Below are 23,308 nucleotides of genomic sequence, written 5' to 3' on the forward strand. Positions count from 1 at the left end.
TTTTCTTTTCTTTATGAGACAGATTCTTGCTCTGTCACCCCAGCCAGAGTGCAGTGGCAACAGCATAGCTCATACTCCTGGGCTTAAGTGATCTCCTTTCCTCAGCCTCCTGAGTAGCTGGGATTATAGTCACGTGCCACCATGCCCAGCTAGTTTTTTCAACATTTAGTAGAGATAGGGTCTTGCTCAGGCTAGTCTGTAACTCTTGACCTTAAGCGATCGATCCTCCCTTCCCAGCCTCCCAGAGTGCTAGGATTACAGGCATGAGCCACTGTGCCTGGCCTCTATCCTTTTTATTATAGTTGTCATATATCATTAAAAATATATACTCTATAAAACCTACAACAGAGTGTTATAAATTTTGTTTTAAATAGTTTGCATTTGGCCGGGCATGGTGGCTCATGCCTATAATCCTAGCACTCTGGAAGGCCGAGGCGGGAGGATTGCTCAATGTCAGGAGTTGGAAACCAGCCTGAGCAAGAGCGAGACTCCGTCTCTACTATAAATAGAAAGAAATTAATTGACCAACTAAAAATATATATACAAAAAAAAAAAAAATTAGCTGGGCATGGTGGCGCATGCTTGTAGCCCCAGCTACTCAGGATGCAGTAGGATCGCTTAAGCCCAGGAGATTTAGATTGCTGTGAGCTAGGCTGATGCCATGGCACTCACTCTAGCCTGGGCACAGTGAGACTCTGTCTCAAAAAAAAAATTTTTTTGCATTTCAACAAAAATTTTTTGTTTTTTTTTTGAGACATAGTCTCATTCTGTCGCCCGGGCTAGAGTGCCATGGCATCAACGTAGCTCACAGCAACCTCCAACTTCTGGGCTCAAGGGATCCTTCTGCTTCAGTCTCCTGAGTAGCTGGGATTACAGGCATGCGCCACTATGCCCAGCTAATTTTTTCTATATACTTTTGGTTGGCCAATTAATTTCTTTCTATTTTTAGTAGAGCCGGGGTCTCGCTCTTGCTCAGGCTGTTTTCAAACTCCTGACCTCGAGCAATCCGCCAACTTCGGCCTCCCAGAAGTGCTAGGATTACAGGTGTGAGACACCACACCTGGCCCAACAAAATTAAGAAAAAAATTCGTCTATATTTACCCATATTTGGTATTTTCACTGATCTTTATTTTTTCCTTAAGAGCCAAATTTGTATCTATCACTCCCATTCAGTCCGAAGAGTGAAGCAACAGTCCCTGAGTCAGATTGGCCAAGACCCAAAGTCAGCAGAATGGGAGCCCACTGCTTGTTCTCACAATTAGCAGAACGTGACTTGCTGACCAGCAGAGAGAACTGTTCCTCTGGGAAAATGGCCAAGGACTTGTGGTCTCACATGCAAGCCAAGGTTGTCTGTTATCCTGCACTTGGTGCCAGACGTTGCAAGATGGCCAAGGACCTGTGGTTTCACACTCGGGCCAAGGTTGTTTGTTATCTGCAGATGGTATCAAGGGTTGAAGGCCATCTCTTATACTATGACTGGAGGAATAGGTGCTGTTGGCCGATGGGAAGTCATGTACCAAAAAGTAGCTGGGATAATAGCTGCGGGATGCTTGCCCAATTAAACAGTATAAAAATAAAACGACTGGCGCTTTAAGGTGTTGCAGTCTTCCACTGTCTTTGTATCTGTGTACTTTCTTTTTCTGGGATTGCAGCCAACTCTGTTGTCTCTGCGTCTTGTGTCTATGTGTGTCTTTATGTGTGTCATTTCCCATCCTGCAAGCGGGCCATGACAGAAGAGCTTCCTTTATCATTTTTTTTTTTTTTTTTTTTGAGACAGAGTCTCGCTTTTGTTGCCCAGGCTAGAGTGAGTGCCGTGGCATCAGCCTAGCTCACAGCAACCTCAATCTCCTGGGCTCAGGCAATCCTCCTGCCTCAGCCTCCCGAGTAGCTGGGACTACAGGCATGCGCCACCATGCCCAGCTAATTTTTTCTATATATATATTAGTTGGCCAATTAATTTATTTCTATTTATAGTAAAGACGGGTCTCGCTCAGGCTCAGGCTGGTTTTGAACTCCTGACCTCGAGCAATCCGCCCACCTCGGCCTCCCAGAGTGCTAGGATTACAGGCGTGAGCCACCGCGCCCGGCCTTCCTTTATCATTTTTTATGGTGTTAAGTCTGCTAGTGACAAATTCTTTTTAGTTTTTGTTTTTCTGAAAATGTACTGATTTCACGTCATTCCAATAGAACATTTGCATTGTATATAGTATTCTGGTTGATTCTTTTTTCTACAGCAATTTAAAGATAATCCCCTTTCCTCCAAGCCACCATTATTTATGGTAAGTAAATCCTAATTCCTAATGTACCCCTGAATATAATATGTCATTTTTCTCTGTAAGATTTCCTCTTATTTTTAGCAGTTTGATTACAGTCAGTTGTGGTTGTCTTTGTATTTGACTTGCCTGGGGTTCACTGTACTTTTTTCTTCTTTTTTTTTTGAGACAGGGTCTTGCTCTATTGCCTGGGCTAGAGTACAGTGGCATCATCATAGCTAACTGCAGCCTCAAACTTCTTGGCTGGGCTCAAGCTATCCTCCTGTCTTAGCCTTTCAGGTAGCTGGGACTACATGTGCATGCCACCATGCACGGCTAATTTTTTTATAGAGTCGGGGTCTCACTATGTTGCTCAGTCTGGTCTCTTAATACCAAACCTCAAGTGATCCTCTCGCCTCAGCCTCCCAAAAGTGCTAGGATTATAGGCCTAAGCCACTACGCCTGGCCCAGTGCACTTAAGCTCTCTCCTTCCCCTTCTTGCCCCCTAATCTTTTTTCTTCTCTGTTTAATATAACTGGACAATTTAGATTCATAATAGCTTCAAGTTCAACTGATACTTCTGCCATTTTCAATCTGTTAATCCCACATTTTGTGTTTTAAAATTTCATATATATATATATATATCTTTGAGACAGAGTCTTACTCTGTTGCCCAGGGTAGAGTGCTGTGGCGTCAGCCTAGTTCACAGCAACCTGAAACTCCTGGGCTCAAGCAATCCTCCTGCCTCAGTCTCCCAAATAGCTGGGACTACAGGCGTGCGCCACCATGCCTGACTAATTTTTATATATTTTCTTAGTTGGCCAATTAATTTCTTTCTATTTTTAGTAAAGATGGGGTCTTGCTCTTGTTCAGGGTGGTTTCGAACTCCTCACCTTGAGTGATCCTCCTGTCTTGGCCTTCCAGAGTCCTAGGATTACAGGCGTGAGCCACCGCGTCCGGCCTCTGATATATATTTGAGGCCTCAGATACATAATTGTACTGCTGCAATTTTCATTTGGCTATTTTTCATAGTTTCTATTTATTTATTTTTTTTCGAGACAGGTTCTCACTCTGTTGCCTGGGGTAGAGTGTAGTGACATCATTATAGCTCTCTGAAATTCCAGGGGTCAACATATTGTCCTGCCTCAGTCTCTCAAGAAGCTGGGACCACATTGCATCACCATGCCTGGCTAAGTTTTCTACTTTTTGTGAGACTGGGTCTCACTATGTTGTCCAGGATTAGTTACTAGCTTAATGCTAAGACTTCTTATGTGCTTATGCATACAAGCATATTTTCCTTTATATCCTTGAGCATAGATATAACAACTACTTTCAAATCCTGGTTTGCTATTTTCAACATCTGGATCATCTTGGAAACAGTCTCTGTTGATTGTCTTCTCTTTTAATATGCGTCATATTTTAATGTTTATTCATGTGTCTGGTAATTTTGGATTGAATCATGGACATTAAAGGTGATATGTTGTAGAGACTCTCAATTATGTTATTATCCTATGAAAATAACTGATTTACTGTGGGTGAACTAGAAAACCATGGATTAGGTGGCAGGCAAAATCCCTACTCAGTACATTTAGGATTAACCAATCTTATTAGAGTTCAGTTGCACATAGATTAGGGGTCATCCAGATACGTGGCTTGAGTTTATAAGCAAAATTTGCAGTTTCCTCTTTGAACATTTTTTCCCTCACTTTCCCTGTTGGAGTGGTTGTCCTGAAATATGGCCCTTAACCAATAAGTAAGACTCCAGGGCTGGGCGCGGTGGCTCACGCCTGTAATCCTAGCACTCTGGGAGGCCGAGGTGGGCAGACTGCTGGAGGGCAGGAGTTTGAAACCAGCCTGAGCAAGAGCGAGATCCCGTCTCTACTAAAAAAAAGAAAAAGACTTCAGGTTTTTATCTGAGTGGTCACTTGCACTGCCAATTGGGACCTGTCCACAGACAAAGAGCTATAAAAATTGGGAAACACAACCAGTATGATTCTTTTCTTCTAAATGTTGATTCCTCTCCAGTGACTTTGAATCATTGTGTTTTATATTTTGACAGCCAATAATTGTTATTCGTGGGAGGGTTAGCTTGATACATGCTACTCTTCTAAAACGCAGAACTCCTAATTTTTTTTTTTTTTTGAGAGACAGAGTCTGGCTTTTGCCCAGGCTAGAGTGAGTGCCGTGGCATCAGCCTAGCTCACAGCAACCTCAAACTCCTGGGCTCAAGCAATCCTGCTGCCTCAGCCTCCCGAGTAGCTGGGACTACAGGCATGTGGCACCATGCCCGGCTAATTTTTTCTATATATATTAGTTGGGCCAATTAATTTATTTTTATTTATAGTAGAGACGGGGTCTCGGTCTTGCTCAGGCTGGTTTCGAACTCCTGACCTTGAGCAATCTGCCTGCCTCGGCCTCCCAGAGTGAACTCCTAATTTTTATGTTATTAAATATCATTTATAGCATTAAAAATCTTTGTGTCACAAGGCTCCCAAGTAGCTGGGACTACAGGCATGCACCACCATGCCCGGCTAATTTTTTCTATATATATTAGTTGTCCAATTAATTTCTTTCTATTTTTAGTAGAGACGGGGTCTTGCTCAGGCTGGTTTCGAACTCCTGACCTCAAGCAATCCGCCTGCCTCAGCCTCCCACAGTGCTAGGATTACAGAGGTGAGCCACCACGCCTGGCCTAAAGAATTATTATTTAGATTTATTTATTTATTTATTTATTTATTTTTTTTGAGACAGAGTCTCGCTTTGTTGCCCAGGCTAGAGTGAGTGCCGTGGTGTCAGCCTAGCTCACAGCAACCTCAAACTCCTGGGCTCGAGTGATCCTTCTGCCTCAGCCTCCCAAGTAGCTGGGACTACAGGCATGCGCCACCATGCCCGGCTAATTTTTTATATATATATCAGTTGGCCAATTAATTTCTTTCTATTTATAGTAGAGACGGGGTCTCGCTCTTGCTCAGGCTGGTTTTGAACTCCTGACCTTGAGCAATCCGCCTGCCTCGGCCTCCCAAGAGCTAGGATTACAGGCGTGAGCCACCGAGCCCGGCCTTCTTTCTACTTTTTTAGCAGAGACGGGGTCTCCCTCTTGCTCAGACTGGTCTTGAACTCCTGAGCTTAAATGATCCACCTGCCTGGGCCTCCCAGAGTGCTAGGATTACAGGCGTGAGCCACCACCCCTGGCCCAGGATTTGAGTTCTAACATTAACTTTTCTCTGTGTTTCCAGCCTAATAGTTTACCCTATAATTTTTAGACTTGTTAGCCTCTACAATCTTGCGAGCCAAGTCCTTAATATAAATCTTTCTCCTCTTTCCCTCTCTCCATTCTATTGTTACTGTTTCTCTGGAGAACGCTGATTAATACAACCACTATCTAATTTCAGAACATTTTTATTATCCCCAAAAGAAACTTCAAACCCAACAGTAGTCATTCCCCATTCTCCCATCCCTGGCAACTATTAATCTAATTTCTGTTTCTAGGTATTTGCCTATTCTGAACATTTCATATAAATGGAATCACAAAACATGTAGCTTTTTATCACTGCCTTCTTCTATACAGCATAATGTTTTAAAAGTTCATCCCTATTGTAGCATATTTTAGTACCTCATTCCGTATTATTACCAAGTAATAATATTGTATGGATATGACACATTTTGTTTATCATTTATCCATTCATGGACATTTGGGTTGCTCTCCCCTTTTTGTTATTATGAATATTGTTGCTATGACTACTTGTGTACAAGTTTTGTGTATTTTAAGTTTTCTTGGGTATATATCCAGCAATGGCATTGCTGGGTCATATGGCATTTTCAAGTTTAACTGTTTTTTTCACCCAAGTGTTCAGGTTTATTGAGGGGATTAGGGGCTTTATAAGGGATGGCTGAGTGTCTAGGGGTTAAGGCCTGGCATCTGCCTAGACGGGCAGTGGCCCAACAGGCAGCCAGGGAGGGATAGGTCTTGATAACCTCCATGTGGACCCCAGAGGTCAGTGTCTTCCCACATTTCTCACTTCAGGCGGGTCCAATACCAGTCCTTGTCCAGGGAAGTCACCTGCTCAGCTGTATGTTTAACTTTTTGAGAAACTTTCAAACTGTTTTCCAAAGTGGCTTATACCACTTTACATCCCACCAGCAATGTACGAGGGTTCCAATTTCTTCACATCCTTGTCAGCACTTGTTATTCTTCATCTTCTAATCAAAGCCATCTTAGTGGGAATAAAGTGGTATTTCATTATGTTTTTGGGTTTTTTTTTGAAATAGAGTCTCACTCTGTTGCCTGGGCTACAGTGCTGTGGCGTCAGCCTAGCTCACAGCAACCTCAAACTTCTGGGCTCAAGTAATCCCACTGCCTCAGCCTCCTGAGTAGCTGGGATTACAGGTGCACGCCAACACCGTGCCCAGCTCATTTTTTTCTATTTTTTAGTAGAGACGGGGTCTCCCTCTTGTTCAGGCTGGTTTGAACTCCTGACCTTGAGGGATCCGCCTGCCTCGGCCTCCCAGAGTGCTAGGATTACAGGTGTGAGCCACCATGCCTGGCCCTCATTATGGTTTTCATGTGCATTTCCCTATAATGATACTGAGCATATTTTCACATACTTAACTTATTGGCCATTTGTATATTTTTTCTGAGAAATATCTATTCAAATCATTTATCCATTTATAAAACTTTATTATCTCTTTATTACTGAGTTATAACAGTTCTTTGTATGTATGGATATATGGATATAAGTCTTTTACTTGATACATGATTTCCAAATGTTTTTCTTCCATTCTATGAGTTGTACTTCAGTTTTGCTTTTTTTTTTTGAGGCAGAGTCTTGCTCCATCACATGGGCTAGAGTCCAGAGGCATGATCATATCTCACTGCTACCTCAAACTCCGGGGCTCAAGCAATCCTCCTCCCTTAGCTTCCCGAGTATCTGGGACTATAGGTACGCTCCACCACACCTGGCTAATTAAAAAAAACCCAACACCTTTTATTATTTTTCTTTAAAGATGGGGTCTTGCTATGTTTCCCAGGCTGGTCTTGAACTCCTGGTCTCAAGTGATCCTCCTGCCATGGCCTCCCAAGTGTTAGGTTTATAGGAATGAGCCAACATATCGGGCCTGTTTCTTTTTTTAAATGAGAGTCACATAATTATTTAAAAATAAATATTACTTCTCATTTATTGAATCTGATTCTATCAATGGTAAAATAAATCACTTTTTGTTTATATAACTATTTCAGTCACATAATTATTATGGCAAAGATAGAGACAACCTACGCCTGGCTAATTCTAAAAGTCACGTTCTCTGTTTATTTACATGGTACTTGAAGTGACTAGTTCCCAAATAAATGCCCTTTCTCCCTTCCTATCTTAATCATATTATTTGAAAAACAAAATAGGACTGTCCAGAAAGAAAAAAAACCAAATTCTAAACGCTATCCTGCCTTTGTTATATTTGACCACATGAAAAAAAAACTATCCTACCTGGAGAGGTTTTTCCACTATTTTACTCACTATGCAGATCACTGAGTATAAACTAGCCTTCGTAAAAGATTATTGTGGAAAATTAGAGATAAAATCTTTATATTTAAAATACCAGATTTTGGCTGGGCATGGTGGCTCACGCTTGTAATCCTAAAACTTTGGGAGCCGAGGCCAGAGGATTGCTTGAGGTCCAGAGTCTGAGACCAGCCTGAGCAAGAGTGAGACCCTGTCTCTACAAAAAGTAGAAAATTTAGGCATGGTGGGCTGAGGCAGGAGGATTGCAGGAATCTGATGCTGTAATAAGCTAATACGATGCTACTGCACTCTAGCCCGGGTAATAGAGTGAGACCCTGTCTCCAAAAAAATAAAATAAAATAAAATTCGGGATTTCAATTCTGGACCTTTTAACCACTATTCATGCCAGAGATGTCACAGAAATAATGGTTTAACCATTATTCCTCCTATTTCTGCTGGAAATAACTGGTTATCCCCTTGAATAGTTAGATCATTCCGAGATCTATTTTAGTATATTTCCTATCCAGGCTAAAACTGGTAAGACCAAAATGGTTATGTTTTCCTATAAATGAGATTCATAAATTAATAGTAATATTTTTTCGTTTGTTTTTTGAGACAGAGTCTCACTTTGTTGCCCAGGCTAGAGTGAGTGCCGTGGCATCAGCCTAACTCACAGCAACCTCAAACTCCTGGGCTCAAGCAATCCTCCTGCCTCAGCCTCGAGAGTAGCTGGGACTACAGGCATGCACCACCATGCCCGGCTAACTTTTTTTCTATATATATTAGTTGGCCAATTAATTTGTTTCAATTTATGGTAGAGACGGGGTCTCGCTCTTGCTCAGGCTGGTTTTGAACTCCTGACCTCGAGCAATCCGCCCGCCTCGGCCTCCCAGAGTGCTAGGATTACAGGCGTGAGCCACTGCGCCCGGCCAGTAGTAATATTTTAAAGCCTCTTCTCTTTAGCAGGTTCTAGGAAAAAGCTAAATCTGCTGAGAATCTGTTTCCACTGATATAATCTAACTAGTAAATACAAAAGGCTCTTTCAAAAGAACTTTGGCATTAAGTCCAGAGAATATAGAATTTACTCTTACCTTCTTCATTAAGTAAGAACTAGTAAAGCTATCTGGCTGAGAATTAAACCTTGTAACTTCATGCTGTAGTTAAGCCTATCTCCAGCCATCCAAAATAGAATAATTGAAGCAAACTAATCTTTATTGTAGAATTGTTTATGCCTGCTGATTTTAAAACATCGCTGTAGCTAAACTCTTGAAGAGAAAAACAGGTTTAGTTATCAGAATATAGAGAAGAGCCCCATAGTCAAAAGAGTCAAGAGAGTGATAGTTGAAGAGAACACTGCAACGCACAGGATCAACATCTAGTACACAAATAAAATGTCCTGGTAGGGCCGGGCGTGGTGGCTCACACCTGTAATCCTAGCACTCTGGGAGGCCGAGGCGGGATTGCTCGAGGTCAGGAGTTCGAAACCAGCCTGAGCAAGAGCAAGACCCCGTCTCTACTATAAAAATAGAAAGAAATTAATTGGCCAACTAATATATATAGAAAAAATTAGCTGGGCATGGTGGCGCATGCTTGTAGTCCCAGCTACTCAGGAGGCTGAGGCAGAAGGATTGCTTGCCCCCAGGAGTTTCAGATTGCTGTGAGCTAGGATGACGCCATGGCACTCACTCTATCCTGGGTAACAAAGCGAGACTCTGTCTCAAAAAAAAAATAAAAAATAAAAAAAAAAGTCCTGGTCCCAAGTAATGTATTTAATGAATCTCTTTAAGAATAAAAACTGTCATCTACATTCAATAATTTATCTTAATTTCTCTTTCCTTTTCTTTCATTTGCACAACAAATATTTGTTAAACGTCTGTTATGTACCCACCACTGGGAAATCCAGGAAGAGTAAGAAAGACAATGATTCTGTACTCCTGGAGCTTATAATCTAATGGAGACAGATAAATGAATAAACAAATATTGTAATTAGAGACTATAGAAGGAAATAGGGTGATGTGATCTAGAAAAAGAAAGGGACCTTCTTTTCGTGAGACAATTAAGACAATTATTTTAAAGAAAATAATACTGAAGCTGATACTAACATAAAGATCATCCATAATAGATGATGGGAAGAGTTTGAATAAAATCTCAGACAGTGGGAAAGATCTTTTGGTGGGAAAAAGCTTGGTATGTTCTAAGAATTGAAAAAAGGGCAATATGACACAATAAACTTAATAAGGTTAAGATGGGAATTGATGGGGGGAGATAGAGTAGTCAGGGAACTGATCATTCTTGAAAGCTATGAGTAAAGAGGTTGTATTGTACTCTTGACAGTAAGCCACTTAAAGGTTTTTAGTATGATCTAGGTTAAGTCTGAAGCCAGGTGTGGTGACTCAAGCCTTTAATCCCAGCACTTTGGGAGGCTGAGGTGGGAGGAACACTTCAAGCCAGGAGTTCAAAAGCTGCAGTGAGCTATGATTGTGATTCTGTACTCCAGCCTGGGTGACAGAGTGAGATCCCATCTCTAAAAATAAACATATAAATACGTAAAATATAAATAGGCTAAGGTAGAAAATCTTTTTTCTTTTCACTGTGTGGAGAATGAGAGCAAGAATAGAAGTGGACAGATCTGTTGCAGCAGCCTGAAGAAAAGATAATATTGGCATACACTTGAGGGATGGTAATGGAATTTGTAGAGAAATAGGATATATTAATATTTCAGAGATGGAAATAACAGAACTTGGAGATGGTCTGGATGAGGGGTTGAAAAAAATAGGAGGAATCTAGCATGACTTCTAAGTACCCTTTACTTATTTGGTAAGCTTAATAGTAGGGTCCTAGAAGGTACTATTACCCAAGTGCTAAACAAGGCCTTGACATTTTCTCTAAGAATAGAAAAATAAATATTTTCCAATTTCAACGAGATAAATGATCAGGAAAAACAGTAGGCCGTCTTCCACTAATCATTTTGTATGTATAAATCATCTCACCTATTTTCAACCTGGAAAACTATTTGACATACTTAGGGAATCTAAACTTACAGACATAGTGTTGCTTATTAAGGCCCTAATGAAAAAGATTTATGCCATTTTGACTCCCTATCAAAAAATGTACAGAATTCTTCAGAGTAAGTGTAAGTTAAATGGTAAAAAAAAGAGCTTGATCCCATTAGAGAGGTAGAAGTAATAACAAGAACACAAAGACATTTCCCCCAAACCCAAGAAATACCATTTTTTTGCAGTGTGGACTTAGTACTCACCAACATGAATGGGGGCTGGGAATAATCCATATTCATGCTCTCCTGGGGTATACTCCAGCTTCTCTTTCTTTAATTGGATCAATCGGCTCTTTGGGCTATGATGAAAAAAGAAGGAGAAACATTCAGAGGTAATGAAATTTCTTCCTATGGTCCAATATAAACAATACATGAACAGATCACCCTATCAAGAGTACTTGGGCAGGGTGGTGGCTTACACCTGTAATCCTAGTACTCTGGGAGGCAGGGGTGCGAGGATTGCTCAAGGTCAGGAGTTCGAAACCAGCCTGAGCAAGAACGAGACCCCATCTCTACTATAAATAGAAAGAAAATAATTGACCAACTAAAAAAATATATATATATATGAAAAAAAAATTAGCTGGGCATGGTGGCGCATGCCTGTAGTCCCAGCTACTCAGGAAGCTGAGGCAGGAGGATTGCTTGAGCCCAGCAGTTTGAGGTTGCTGTGAGCTAGGCTGACGCACTGTAGGCTGGGCACTTAGCCCGGGCAAAATGAGACTTTGCCTCGAAAAAAAAAAAAAAAGAAATTTCTCTCCTTTGATGTTAGGTTAGGTTAAACTGTTTGAATTAAATATCCCTGTAGTGCAACCAAATGATAAATTATTAAACCATTTTTGTCTTTTCTTTTGTCATTAGTCTTCCATTAACAAAGATAATCTTTATCAAACTTTTTTCTTTATCTGCTGGTTAATGTTAGAATAAGTTCCAAATACTAACGTACCAGCCAGACACTGCTCATAGTAAATCGATGAAAACAATTTGGAAACAATCTCACAGATTAGAACATATACATACATTTTAAGTCATTTTGGTGACAAAGCCAATTTACACACTGCAGCAGGAATTCAAAAGGCAAATGAAAGCCCTTCCTGGCAACCTGCACTAAGTTTTCAGCTAATGAACAGTCACTAAAACTCTAATATTCTACAATTTTTGTTACATTAGCTAGAGGCAAAACTATGAAAATATTACAGTGCAAAAATAAAGCCAAGTAGAGAAGACTGCATCAAATACAAATTCTTTTATATATATATATATGGTATAGTAAAGAGACCAAAAGGGTTACTTGTCATGATAGCATTCATCCCCAAATTTTGCAATCCGTGTTAATGGTCACTTCAGATATAAAAACTATGTAAAGTGAATAGGCCAGGTGTGGTGGCTCACGCCTGTAATCCTAGCATTCTGGGAGGCCGAGGCGGGTGGATTGCTCAAGGTCAGGAGTTCAAAACCAGCCTGAGCAAGAGCAAGACTCCGTCTCTACTTTAAATAGAAATAAATTAATTGGCCAACTAACATATATAGAAAAAATTAGCTGGGCATGGTGGCGCATGCCTGTAGTCCCAGCTACTCGGGAGGCTGAGGCAGCAGGATTGCTTGAGCCCAGGAGTTTGAGGTTGCTGTGAGCTAGGCTGATGCCACGGCACTCACTCTAGCCTGGGCAACAAAGCGAGACTCCATCTCAAAAAAAAAAGTCAATGAATGATATGTCATAGGGATTGCTGGAAAGAAAAAATTTGTTTGAATTTACAGATGATCTTTAAGAAATTAAACTGTTTCTTTAATTCCTTACACTTGGATTCAGGAGGAAGAGAAACTTAGCATGGTGAATACTAGAAGAATCAGAATCAGAGTATACATTAATTTGGCTATTACTCATTTTAGTCAAACATTACTTCTACACTAGCATCAGCAAACTCTTTCAGGTAACAGAGCTGGAGAAAAATAGGAATTTCATATAGCTTAATGATATCTGGGAGGCCGGACTGCTCCAGGTCAGGAGTTTGAGACCAGCCTGAGCAAGAGTGAGACCCTGTCTCTACTGAAAAATAGTATGCAATTAGCCGGACAACTAAAAATATATATATATAAAAATTAGCTGGGCATGGTGGTACATGCCTGTATTCCCAGCTACTTGAGAGGCTGAGGCAGAAGGATTGCTTGAGCCCAGGAGTTTGAGGCTGCTGTGAGGTAGGCTGGCCCCATGGCACTGGAGCCCGGGCAATAGAGTGAGACTGTCTCAAAAAACAAAAATAAAAAACTTTGGCTATCAAAAGCACTGATTTATCTACTAATTTGGTAAACTCTACAAGACACACAGCATTCTTTTCTGAAAATTTTCAAATATATATTAAGTTTAAAATAATTGGGCTGAATATAGCAGCTCATGACTGTAATCCTAGCACTTTTGGAGGCCTAGGCAGGACTGCTTCAGCCCAGGAGTTTGAGGTTATAGTGATCCATGGTGATGCCACTGCACTCTAGCCCAGGTGACAGAGCAAGACCCTGTCTCAAAAAACAAAAATAAAAACAAAAACAAAAGCCAGGCGTGGTGGCTCATGCCTGTAATCCTAGCACTTCAGGAGGCAGAGGCTGGGAGCATTGTTTGAAGCTAGGAGTTCAAGACCAGCCTGAGCAAGAGCAAGACCCCACCACTACTAAAAAAAATAGAAAAAAATTAGCTGGACAACTAAAAATATACATAGAAAAAAATTAGCTGGGCATGGTGGCGCACCCCTATAGTCCCAGCTACTCAAGAGGCTGAGGCAGGAGGATCATGTGAACCCAGGAGTTTGAGGTTGCTGTGAGCTAGGCTGATGCATGGCACTCTAGCCTGGGCAACAGAGTGAGACTTTGTCTCAAAAGAAAAGAAAAGTTTAATTTGTACAAAAAAGTTATATATCTATCACCTAAATTTTATAATTAGAATTTTATTTGTTTTACATATATCGCCACCCAAAATATTCATTTCTCTTACTCACTGATCAATGGTGATTTAATTTTGTTTTTTGAAAGGTGCCAGAAAGTATTAAAAATAACCATACTGGAACTACCCTTGAAGGGGTTGCCACTGGCTGCATCTGGGACAATTTAACCACAAAAATTAGTAATAGCAGTAATGGATTATACTCCAACTAAATAAAGTAGGATTCTTTGAGTCTATATTGATAATAAACCAAAGTAAAGAGAAGCTCTTTCTTTTTTTTTTTAAATGTTAGGCTGATTTATAAGTGCTGATCTGGGCAGTTACAGTTTGTTTACAATGAGGTGTTATCTAACTCTGAACATACTGTACATGGCAATCATAAAGTCAATATGGCAAGAGAAAACCACAGTTGGCCTGCTGCCAACACAAACCCACCACAGAACAGGAGAGGAAATTTGGGGATGAAGGTTGAGGTTTTTATTATAAACAAAAAAAATAACTCTTTAGCATCTTAACAAAGGAAAGGAATATTTTACACTGGGAGAAGACACCAGTATACAAAATCACAGGTTTTGCCATCAGCCTTGTCTCCCTCTCCTCCAAGAGCAGAGGTGGAAGGACATAGTTGAAGCAAATAAGCAATTATGTAAAATTACTTAGAAACCCTACAAATCTGATTAAACTTTAAAACTTCTATTTTGCCTTAAAATTTAAAAAAAAAAATATATTAAAAGGCTGCTAGAAGCTCTTTCTTATATTACAATGCCAGTGAATAGATAGAGAAAATGACAATGAAAACCGTTTTACAACCATCATAAGTAATTACTGCTTCAGGCAAGAATCAATAAAAGATGCTAAAACTACTGGGTGAAAGTGTGATTAGGAACAGGATATTTACATAGTTTCAGAGTATCTCTACAAACATTACATATTATTATGTGAGATAAACTATGACTTTACAATGGAATAATCTGGTACATGCCACCGTGACCAAGTGATCAACCTTAATAGCAGGCTGGTCCAAAAGTAGTGAGTTATTTCAAATGACTGTTCTTAGTCAGTAATGGATCAAACTCCTTGTTCCACTTTTTACTCCCTTGTCACAACTGCATTTGAGTAGTCTTAACAAAAGGAAAAGGTAATAATATCACTTCTGTAGCATTCCTGCCAAAAGTGCACTTCAATTTATTCATGAAGATACAATAAATTCCAATTTAAAGACCTTCTATGAAACAATTGCTCTGTATTCTTTAAAAATGTCAATGTCATGAAAGACAAAAAGAGGCTGAAAAATTGTTCCAAATTAAAAGAGAATAAAGAGATATGACAACAAAATGCAATGCATAATCATGGATTAGATCCTGAATTAATGAAACAATTGTCACAAAGGACATTGTTGAAACAACTAGTAAAATTTGATTATGGAAATGTACATTAGATAACAGTGTTGTAGTGATGTTAAACACACCAAGTTTAATATTTACACTGTATTTATATAAAAAAATATCCCTATTCTTGGGAAATACTTATTGAAATATTTATGAGTAATAATGAGTCAAAGTGTCTATAAAGTTATATCAAATAAGTGAGAAAAACTACAGGGGTACAGGTATGGGGAAGGAGATAGGGAGAGGGAAAGAAAGAAAAATGGCTAAATATCAACAACTGGGTGAAAGATATATTCATTTTTGTGAAATCTTATAATTTGTGATAATTCATAAAACAATAAACATGATGTGCTTTAGAAAAATATTAAATTATTTTTTACAACAAATTAATATACTGGCAATAACAATATATTTAGATTAATATTTAAACAAGTATAAATTTCTTAAGCATCAAATAAGCAAAGGAAAGATAGTACCAAAATCACACCAAAAGGGAAAGAAAAACTATCTTGGAGTTAAAACACTGTTCTTGGCCGGGTGCAGTGGCTCACGCCTGTAATCCTAGCACTCTGGGAGACCGAGGCGGGTGGATTGCTCGAGGTCAGGAGTTAGAAAACCAGCCTGAGCAAGAGCGAGACCCTGTCTCTACTATAAATAGAAAGAAAGTTAATTGGCCAACTAATATATATAGAAAAAATTAGCCGGGCATGGTGGCACAGGCCTGCAGTCCCAGCTACTCGGGAGGCTGAGGTAGCAGCAGGATCACTTGAGCCCAGGAGTTTGAGGTTGCTGTGAGCTAGGCTGACGCCACAGCACTCACTCTAGCCTGGCAACAAAGTGAGACTCTGTCTCAAAAAAAAAAAAAAATAAAAAAAAAAATAAAGAAATAAAAATAAAACATATAAAACATATTTGTAAAGACTGTTGTGATTTGAATCTATATGTCTAATCTATGAATCTATAAGCCTCTGTGCTCAGCTCTCATCAAAATTTAACTATATGAAAATATGGACTTTTGAATGACACAAACAAATATCAAAAGCAAAGTCAGACAAATGACAGAATCCACTAAAAGACTGGTAGGACTAACAGCTAGGTTGTAGGATACAAAATAAATATCAAAAACACCTGTCAACGTAAATTGTTGGGAAAAAAATCAATTGTATTTCTATATGCTAGCAACAAACAATCCAAAAATTAAATGGAAAAAAATATCCAATTCTACTTGCAGTGAGTGGCATCAAATAAAAAAAATACTTAGGAATAAGATTAACAAAAGAAGTGTAGTACTACTTGTATCCTTAAAGCTACAAAACACTGTTAAAAGAAATTTTGAGAGATCTAAATAAATGGAAAGACATCCCATATTCATGGATCAGATGACTAAATATTGCTTAGATAGCAAAACTCCCCAAATTGATATAGAGACTCTGTCAAAATCCCAGCTGGCTTTTTGTAGAAATAGGCAGGCTTAAATTTCACATGGAAATGGCAAGGAACCCATAATAGCCGAAACAATCTTGAAAAAGAACAAAATTGAAGGAAACACGTTTTCCAACTTCAAATTTTACTACAAAGCTACAGTATTCAATACAGGTTTTGGAATAGTAACAGTGTTATTACTGGAATAACAATAGACATATGGTTGATAAGCACAAAAGACATATGGCACATTGACAAAATATATTTACAATTTATATCACAAAGGGCAAATTTTCTTAATATATAAACAATCTTAAAAATCCGCAGGGGAAAAAAAGACTAAGAACCTGAGAGAAAACAGACAGGAAGCAAACATGAAAAGACAGTTCACAGAAAAAGATAATTAAATGGCTTTCACACACATGAAAAGATGCTTAGCAGTTTCACTTATGAGAAAAATATAAATTAAAAGTCCCTGGAGATACTACTTCTCACCTATCAGATTGATAAACATTTAACAGTTTGATAACATAATCTGGGCTGCGTAAAAATAGGCATGCTCATACATTTCTCTATGGAAGCAGAATTTGGCAATATTTACGATATCATACATACATTTACTATTTAACCTAGTAATTACATTTCCAGGAACTTACTCTGAAGATGTATCCCCAAAATATCAAATAACATATAGACAAGGTTATTCATTCATTGGGCATTATCTACAGGAGCAAATATTAGAAACAACCAAAACGCCCTCTCTTAGCAGTCTCGCTGGATGAACTGTGAAGTATCCATATAATCTAACATTATGAATTGCTTCTTGGCCTTTTGGCAAAGATCAAGTGTAGTATATAATCTAACATTATGAAGCAATAAAAAAGTGAATGTATACAAATGTTCATAGCAGCAGTCTTCATGAGCCAAACCAGAAACAACCCAAATGTTCACCAACTAATGAATAGATAAATAAAATGTTGTATAGCCATCATGGAATATTATTTGGCAAAAAAGAAAAGAAAGGAATGATACATGCTACAATATTCACAAACCTTGAAAATAGTATGCTCAGTAAAAGAATTCATTCATAAAGGATCACATATTATTGGATATGAAATATTCACAAGAGGGAAAAAAACTATATTTACATTTTATATATATATTCCACATATGAAATGTCTAGAATAGACAGAAAGCATATGTGTGGTTGCCTAAGGCTAGGGAAGTTAGGGGATGACTGCTAAGGGACGTGGGTTTCTTTTTGGGATAACAAGTATTTTCTAAACTTGATGTGGTAATGAAGGTGCAACTCTGTGGATATACTAAAAGTCACTGAATTGTACCTTTTATTTTTATTATTTTTTCGAGACAGAGTCTCACTCTGTTGCCTGGGCTAGAGTGCCATGGCGTCAGCCTAGCTCACAGCAACCTCAAACTCCTGGGCTCAAGCAATCCTCCTGACTCAGCCTCCTGAGTGGCTGGGACTACAGGCATGCACTACCATGCCTGCCTAATTTTTTCTATATATTTTTAGTTGGCTAATTAATTTCTTTCTATTTTTAGTAGAGACGGGGTCTTGCTCTTGCTCAGGCTGGTTTCGAACTCCTGACCTTGAGCGATCCTCCTGCCTGGGCCTTCCAGAGTGCTAAGATTACAGGCGTGAGCCACCGCACCCGGCCCTGAATTGTACTTTAAAGGCTTAGGCTTTCTTTGAGCTCAGAGTCTTAAAGTTGCCAACTCTCTCTTTGTTGAAGACTTGAAGAAGCAAGCCATCAACCATGAGTTCTACAAAGAAACAAATTTTGCCTCCATCCATATGAGCTTGGGAAATAATCTCCAGCCTGAGATGGAACTGCAGACATGGCTGATAAGATTCTGGCCTTGTGAAACCCAGAACAGAGGATCTAGCTAAGCCAGCTCCGGATTCCTGAAATTACAGGGAATCTGTGAGATAGTAAATGACATTTTAAGCTGCTAAGTTTGTGGTAATTTCTTCTACAGCAATAGAAAATTAATACATGTGTGTGTTATTTTTTTCATTCCCTGGTTCTGAAAGGGGCTAGAAGCAATGACATCACAGTAATAATGACAGTCCACTAGCAAATAGCACATCAAGAACTTAGATTTTGACTTCTAAATAATAATCCCCACTAAAAGAAACCAAAGTTTCTTAGGAAAATAGTTGATTCCAGACACAGGCCAGAGAAAGAACAAATTAAGTCTGGTTAACAGCAGCAGCCAAGTAAAACAAAACAAAACAAAAAACAGGCCCTTACCCCTCAAAACCTCAAAGTAAACCACATATCTTATTGTGACAGAAAGCAGGGAAGTGCTCAAAGGTGAGTACAGACATGTATAAAGGAAACAGGGAACAGCTTAAGAAGCCTCCTGTGATAAAATCTGGGAATTCTGAGCAGTCCCCCATAAAATGATGGTGATCGATTATATTAAATTTTTAAAATTCATGAGTCTAGCAGGCATGGTGGCTTACACCTGTAGTCCCAGCTACTCAGGAGGCTGAGGTGGGAGGATTGCTTGAGCCCAGGAGTTCTACACTATAGAGAGCTATGACTGGGCAAATGCACTCCAGCCAAGGTTATGAGTAAGACCCTTTCTCTAAATAAATAAATAAATAAATAAATAAGTAAAAAAGAAAAGAAAATAGGGTGTGAAAAGGGACAAAAAAGAGAAGCCCATCTTCAAAGAAACTGTTAGCTAATAAATGAAGAAATGACAGAATTAGAAAATTGCCATTTTCTAAAAAACAATGTAATCATTAGCTTAGGCAAGGATCATTAACTACTTCGGTACCAGTGTTAACTACAGTCGATAGCCACAGATGAACTCGCACAGCGACTTTAGCCAACAGCCATGATGATATGAAGGCACACAGCTGAGTGTCAACTTTAGCCGACAGCTGTGATATGACTTTTCATATTTTTCATTTATCAAAATAAAATTGTGAACATTTAAAAATAACATAATGAAAACATATATGTATATGTTACCTATTCTGATTTACATTACAAGTAAAGCTGCCGGTAAAGTAAAACAAGCTTTCAATGCTTTAAAGTTTCCTCATCACATAAGAACAAAATGGATTCGTTGTCAATGCACAGCACAAACTATCATGCAGACTATGAGTGCTGGCGGTGGGCAAGGTTTTGTAGCTGGTGAGTGTGGTACTGAAGTGGTTAATGAACGAGAAAATATTAGATAAAAAAGAGAATAGGCCAATGTCTCAAATATTAACCTATAGCTTACCTACCATTTACAACAGAAAAAAATGTATCTTTACAATGGAGAGATATGGCAGACACCACCTTAATGAAGTGATTCAATATGCATCGCCAACACTGGGACAGTAAGTGGGATGCAAAAAGAAGTATGAAGATAGGATCAGATAAATCCCAAGTGAAGGATATTCTAAAAAGACAACAAGCCTGAGTTCTTCGAAATTGGACAAACTCATAAAAGACAAAAGATGGGGAAAAATTCTAGATGAAAAGAAAAGACATAAAAATTACATGAGATATATGACATTTGTTTGAATCCTATATTCAAGCCAAATAAACTGCTGAAACAAACACTGTTAGTACCACAGGGAAAATACACATGTGGCTATATATTAGACGATTTTATTAAATTAATGCTTATATTCTCCGGTATAATAATGGTATTATGATTAGGCAGGAGAATACCCTACTTCTTAGATAACAATTACTGAAATGCTTAGGGATAAATGTCTGCAACTTATTTTCAATCTGTTCACTAAACATCTCCCCCATCCCAAAATGGGATGAAGATAAAGTAATTCTGATAAAATGTTGATAAAGGATAAATATAGAGTATATTTGTATTTATTTGCAACTCTTTAAACTTTTCTGTAGGTTTCAACATTTTCAAAATACAGCATTGTGAAAAAAAAATAAGAGTATAACCAGTAACAGGAAATATAGCTGCCAAAACATAAATTTATTTCTCTAGGGTCTAAGGGAGGTAGATTAGATAATTTCTAAGATATGTTCAAGTTATAAAATGCTCATATTATTTTCTTATAAAGACAAAGTAACTAAAGATCTATTAAAAAGTATTTTTTAGGCTGGGCATGTGGCTCAAGCCTGTAATCCTAGCACTCTGGGAGGCCAAGGCAGGAGAACTGTTTGAGCTCAGGCATTCGAGACTAGCCTGAGCAAGAGCAAGACCCTGCCTCTACTAAAAAAAAATATAGAAAAGAAATTAGCTGGACAACTAAAAATATATATATAGAAAAAATTAGCTGGGCATGGTGGTGCCTGCCTATAGTCCCAGCTACTCGGGAGGCTGAGGCAGTAGGATTGCTTGAGACCAGGAGTTTGAGGTTGCTGTGAGTCAGGCTTATGCCACAGCACTCTACCCTGGGCAACAGAGTGAGACTCTGTCTCAAAAAAAAAAAAAAAGTATTTTTAAAAAATTATTATGACTATTTCACTTCCCAAATTCCTAGTTTACAATACTATCATAACTATAGCAATGATGATGATGCCATTCTTAATTTGTATAGTTTAAGGCTATGTCAATTTCTTTTATACAATGACAAAACTGTATCTCCTTATCTCTTCCTGGAATTCTTGTAGCATTTTTTTTTTCTTTTTTCTTTTTATTTGAGACAGAGTCTCACTTTGTTGCCCAGGCTAGAGTGAGTGCCGTGGCATCAGCCTAGCTCACAGCAACCTCAAACTCCTGGGCTCAAGAGATCCTACTGCCTCAGCCTCCCAAGTAGCTGAGACTACAGGCATGCGCCACCATGCCCGGCTAATTTTTTTCTATATATATTAGTTGGCCAATTAATTTGTTTCTATTTATAGTAGAGACGGGGGTCTCGCTCTTGCTCAGGCTGGTTTTGAACTCCTGACCTTGAGCAGTCCTCCCGCCTAGGCCTCCCAGAGTGCTAGGATTACAGGCGTGAGCCACGGTGCCCGGCCAACATTTACAGCTTGCAAAACACAATTCCTAAGGGTGGGCCAAGGAATTTTTATTATTTATCTTTAGTATATGCTTTTATTTCTTTCTTTTTTTTTTTTTGAGACAGAGTCTCACTCTGTAGCCTGGGTTAGAGTGCTGTGGTGTCAGCCTAGCTCACAGCAACCTCACATTCCTCAAGGGATCAAGGGCTCCTCCTGCCTCAACCTCCCGAGTAGCTGGGACTATAGGTGCATGCCACCATGACCAGCTAATTTTTTCAAAATTTTTTTTTTTTAGTAGAGATGGGGTCTTGCTCTTGCTAAGGCTGGTCTCAAATTCCTGACCTCAAGTGATCCTCCCTGCCTTGGCCTGGCAGAGTGCTAGGATTACAGGTGTGAGCCACCACACCTGGCCGAATATAATATTTTCAAAGTAGTCTTCCATTCATGCTTTAGCATGGGTCAGAATATCCTTCTTTTTAAAGGCTGAATAATATTCTATTCTATGCATGAAATATAATTTATTTATATATATATATATAAATATATATTTTTTGAGACAGTGCCTCTCTTTGTTGCATAGGCTAGAGTGAGTGCAGTGGCGTCAGCCTAGCTCACAGCAACCTCAAACTCCTGGGCTCAAGCGATCCTGCTTCCTCAGCCTCCCGAGTGGCTGGGACTACAGGCATGCGCCACCATGCCCGGCTAATTTTTTCTATATATATTAGTTGGCCGATTGATTTCCTTCTATTTATAGTAGAGCTAGGGTCTTGCTCTTGCTCAGGCTGGTTTCTAACTCCTGACCTCAAGCAATCCACCTGCCTCAGCCTCCCAGAGTGCTAGGATTGCAGGCGAGAGCCACCACGCCCGGCCTATTTAAGTATGTATATTAACTCTTGTTATCGATTAAGCCCATCAGGCACAGATTAATGAACAGTCAAGTTAGAAACAGTCAGTGCTAGTGAAGCCACAGTACTCCTCTCACTAGAGGGTGCTAGAGCAATATTGCTGGCTGCCTATTCAGCGACAGCTACAAACATGTTTTGTTTTCAGCCAAAACTGGGCAGAGCCAAGATTCTATAAAAAACAGAAAAGAATCTAAATGTGATTATGGACCCCATCCAACACTTATTCCTAAGTGGTAGACTGAATTTTCATAAATCATGATCTATAAGTTCAGAAAATATACACAGTAATGGCATAATATTTGTGACCCCACATTAGTGGCCAAACCACATGTGGAGAATTCTTTAATCATTTAATCATTGTCAATGCAATCTTTCTTGCTCCTTTTATAAAAACAAGTTAACTTGTGGCAGTGGTTGTTGCCAAGTAAGCAAAATGGAAGAAGGCTTTCCTGATCAATAATTATGTTAAATGTAAATAGTGGAAACACTCTAATCAAAAGGTACAGATTAGGAAAATAGATAAAAAAATGATCCAACCATGTGTTGTCTATAAGAAACTCACTATAGATCTAAAGACAAAAATTGGTTGAAGGGGAAAAGAATGAAAAAAAAAAGTGAAAGGATTGAAAATTATATTCTATGGAAACAATTGCCAAAAGAGAGCTGAAGAGGCTATACTAATATCAGACAAAAACAGACTCTAAGTCAAAATTGTAATTGTCAATCCAGGTGTAGTGGTACACACTTGTAGTCCCAGGTACTTGAGAGGCTCAGGCAGGAGGATTGCTTGGGCCCAGAGTTCAAGGCTGCTATGATCACACCTGTGAATACCCACTGCACTCCAGCCTAGGCAACTTAGAAAGACCCTCTCTCTAAAAACAAAGAAATAAACACAAAACCTGTAACTGTTAAAAAC

General features: G+C 39.0%; 1 protein-coding gene across 9 annotated transcripts in view; it reads right to left on the reverse strand.

Moving 5' to 3' along the window:
- The window catches only part of ASH1L (ASH1 like histone lysine methyltransferase), a 208,151-nt gene that overhangs the window by 60,291 nt on the left and 124,552 nt on the right, over window positions 1-23,308 (reverse strand). For all 9 annotated transcript variants that reach the window (XM_076000205.1, XM_076000203.1, XM_076000204.1 and 6 more), the window contains one exon: window positions 11,007-11,101. In XM_076000205.1, coding sequence (XP_075856320.1) covers window positions 11,007-11,101 — 95 coding nt within the window. The remainder of the gene's footprint in view (window positions 1-11,006; window positions 11,102-23,308) is intronic.

Source organism: Microcebus murinus, chromosome 2, assembly GCF_040939455.1.
Source record: "Microcebus murinus isolate Inina chromosome 2, M.murinus_Inina_mat1.0, whole genome shotgun sequence".
In the NCBI taxonomy this organism is placed as follows: Eukaryota; Metazoa; Chordata; class Mammalia; order Primates; family Cheirogaleidae; genus Microcebus; species Microcebus murinus.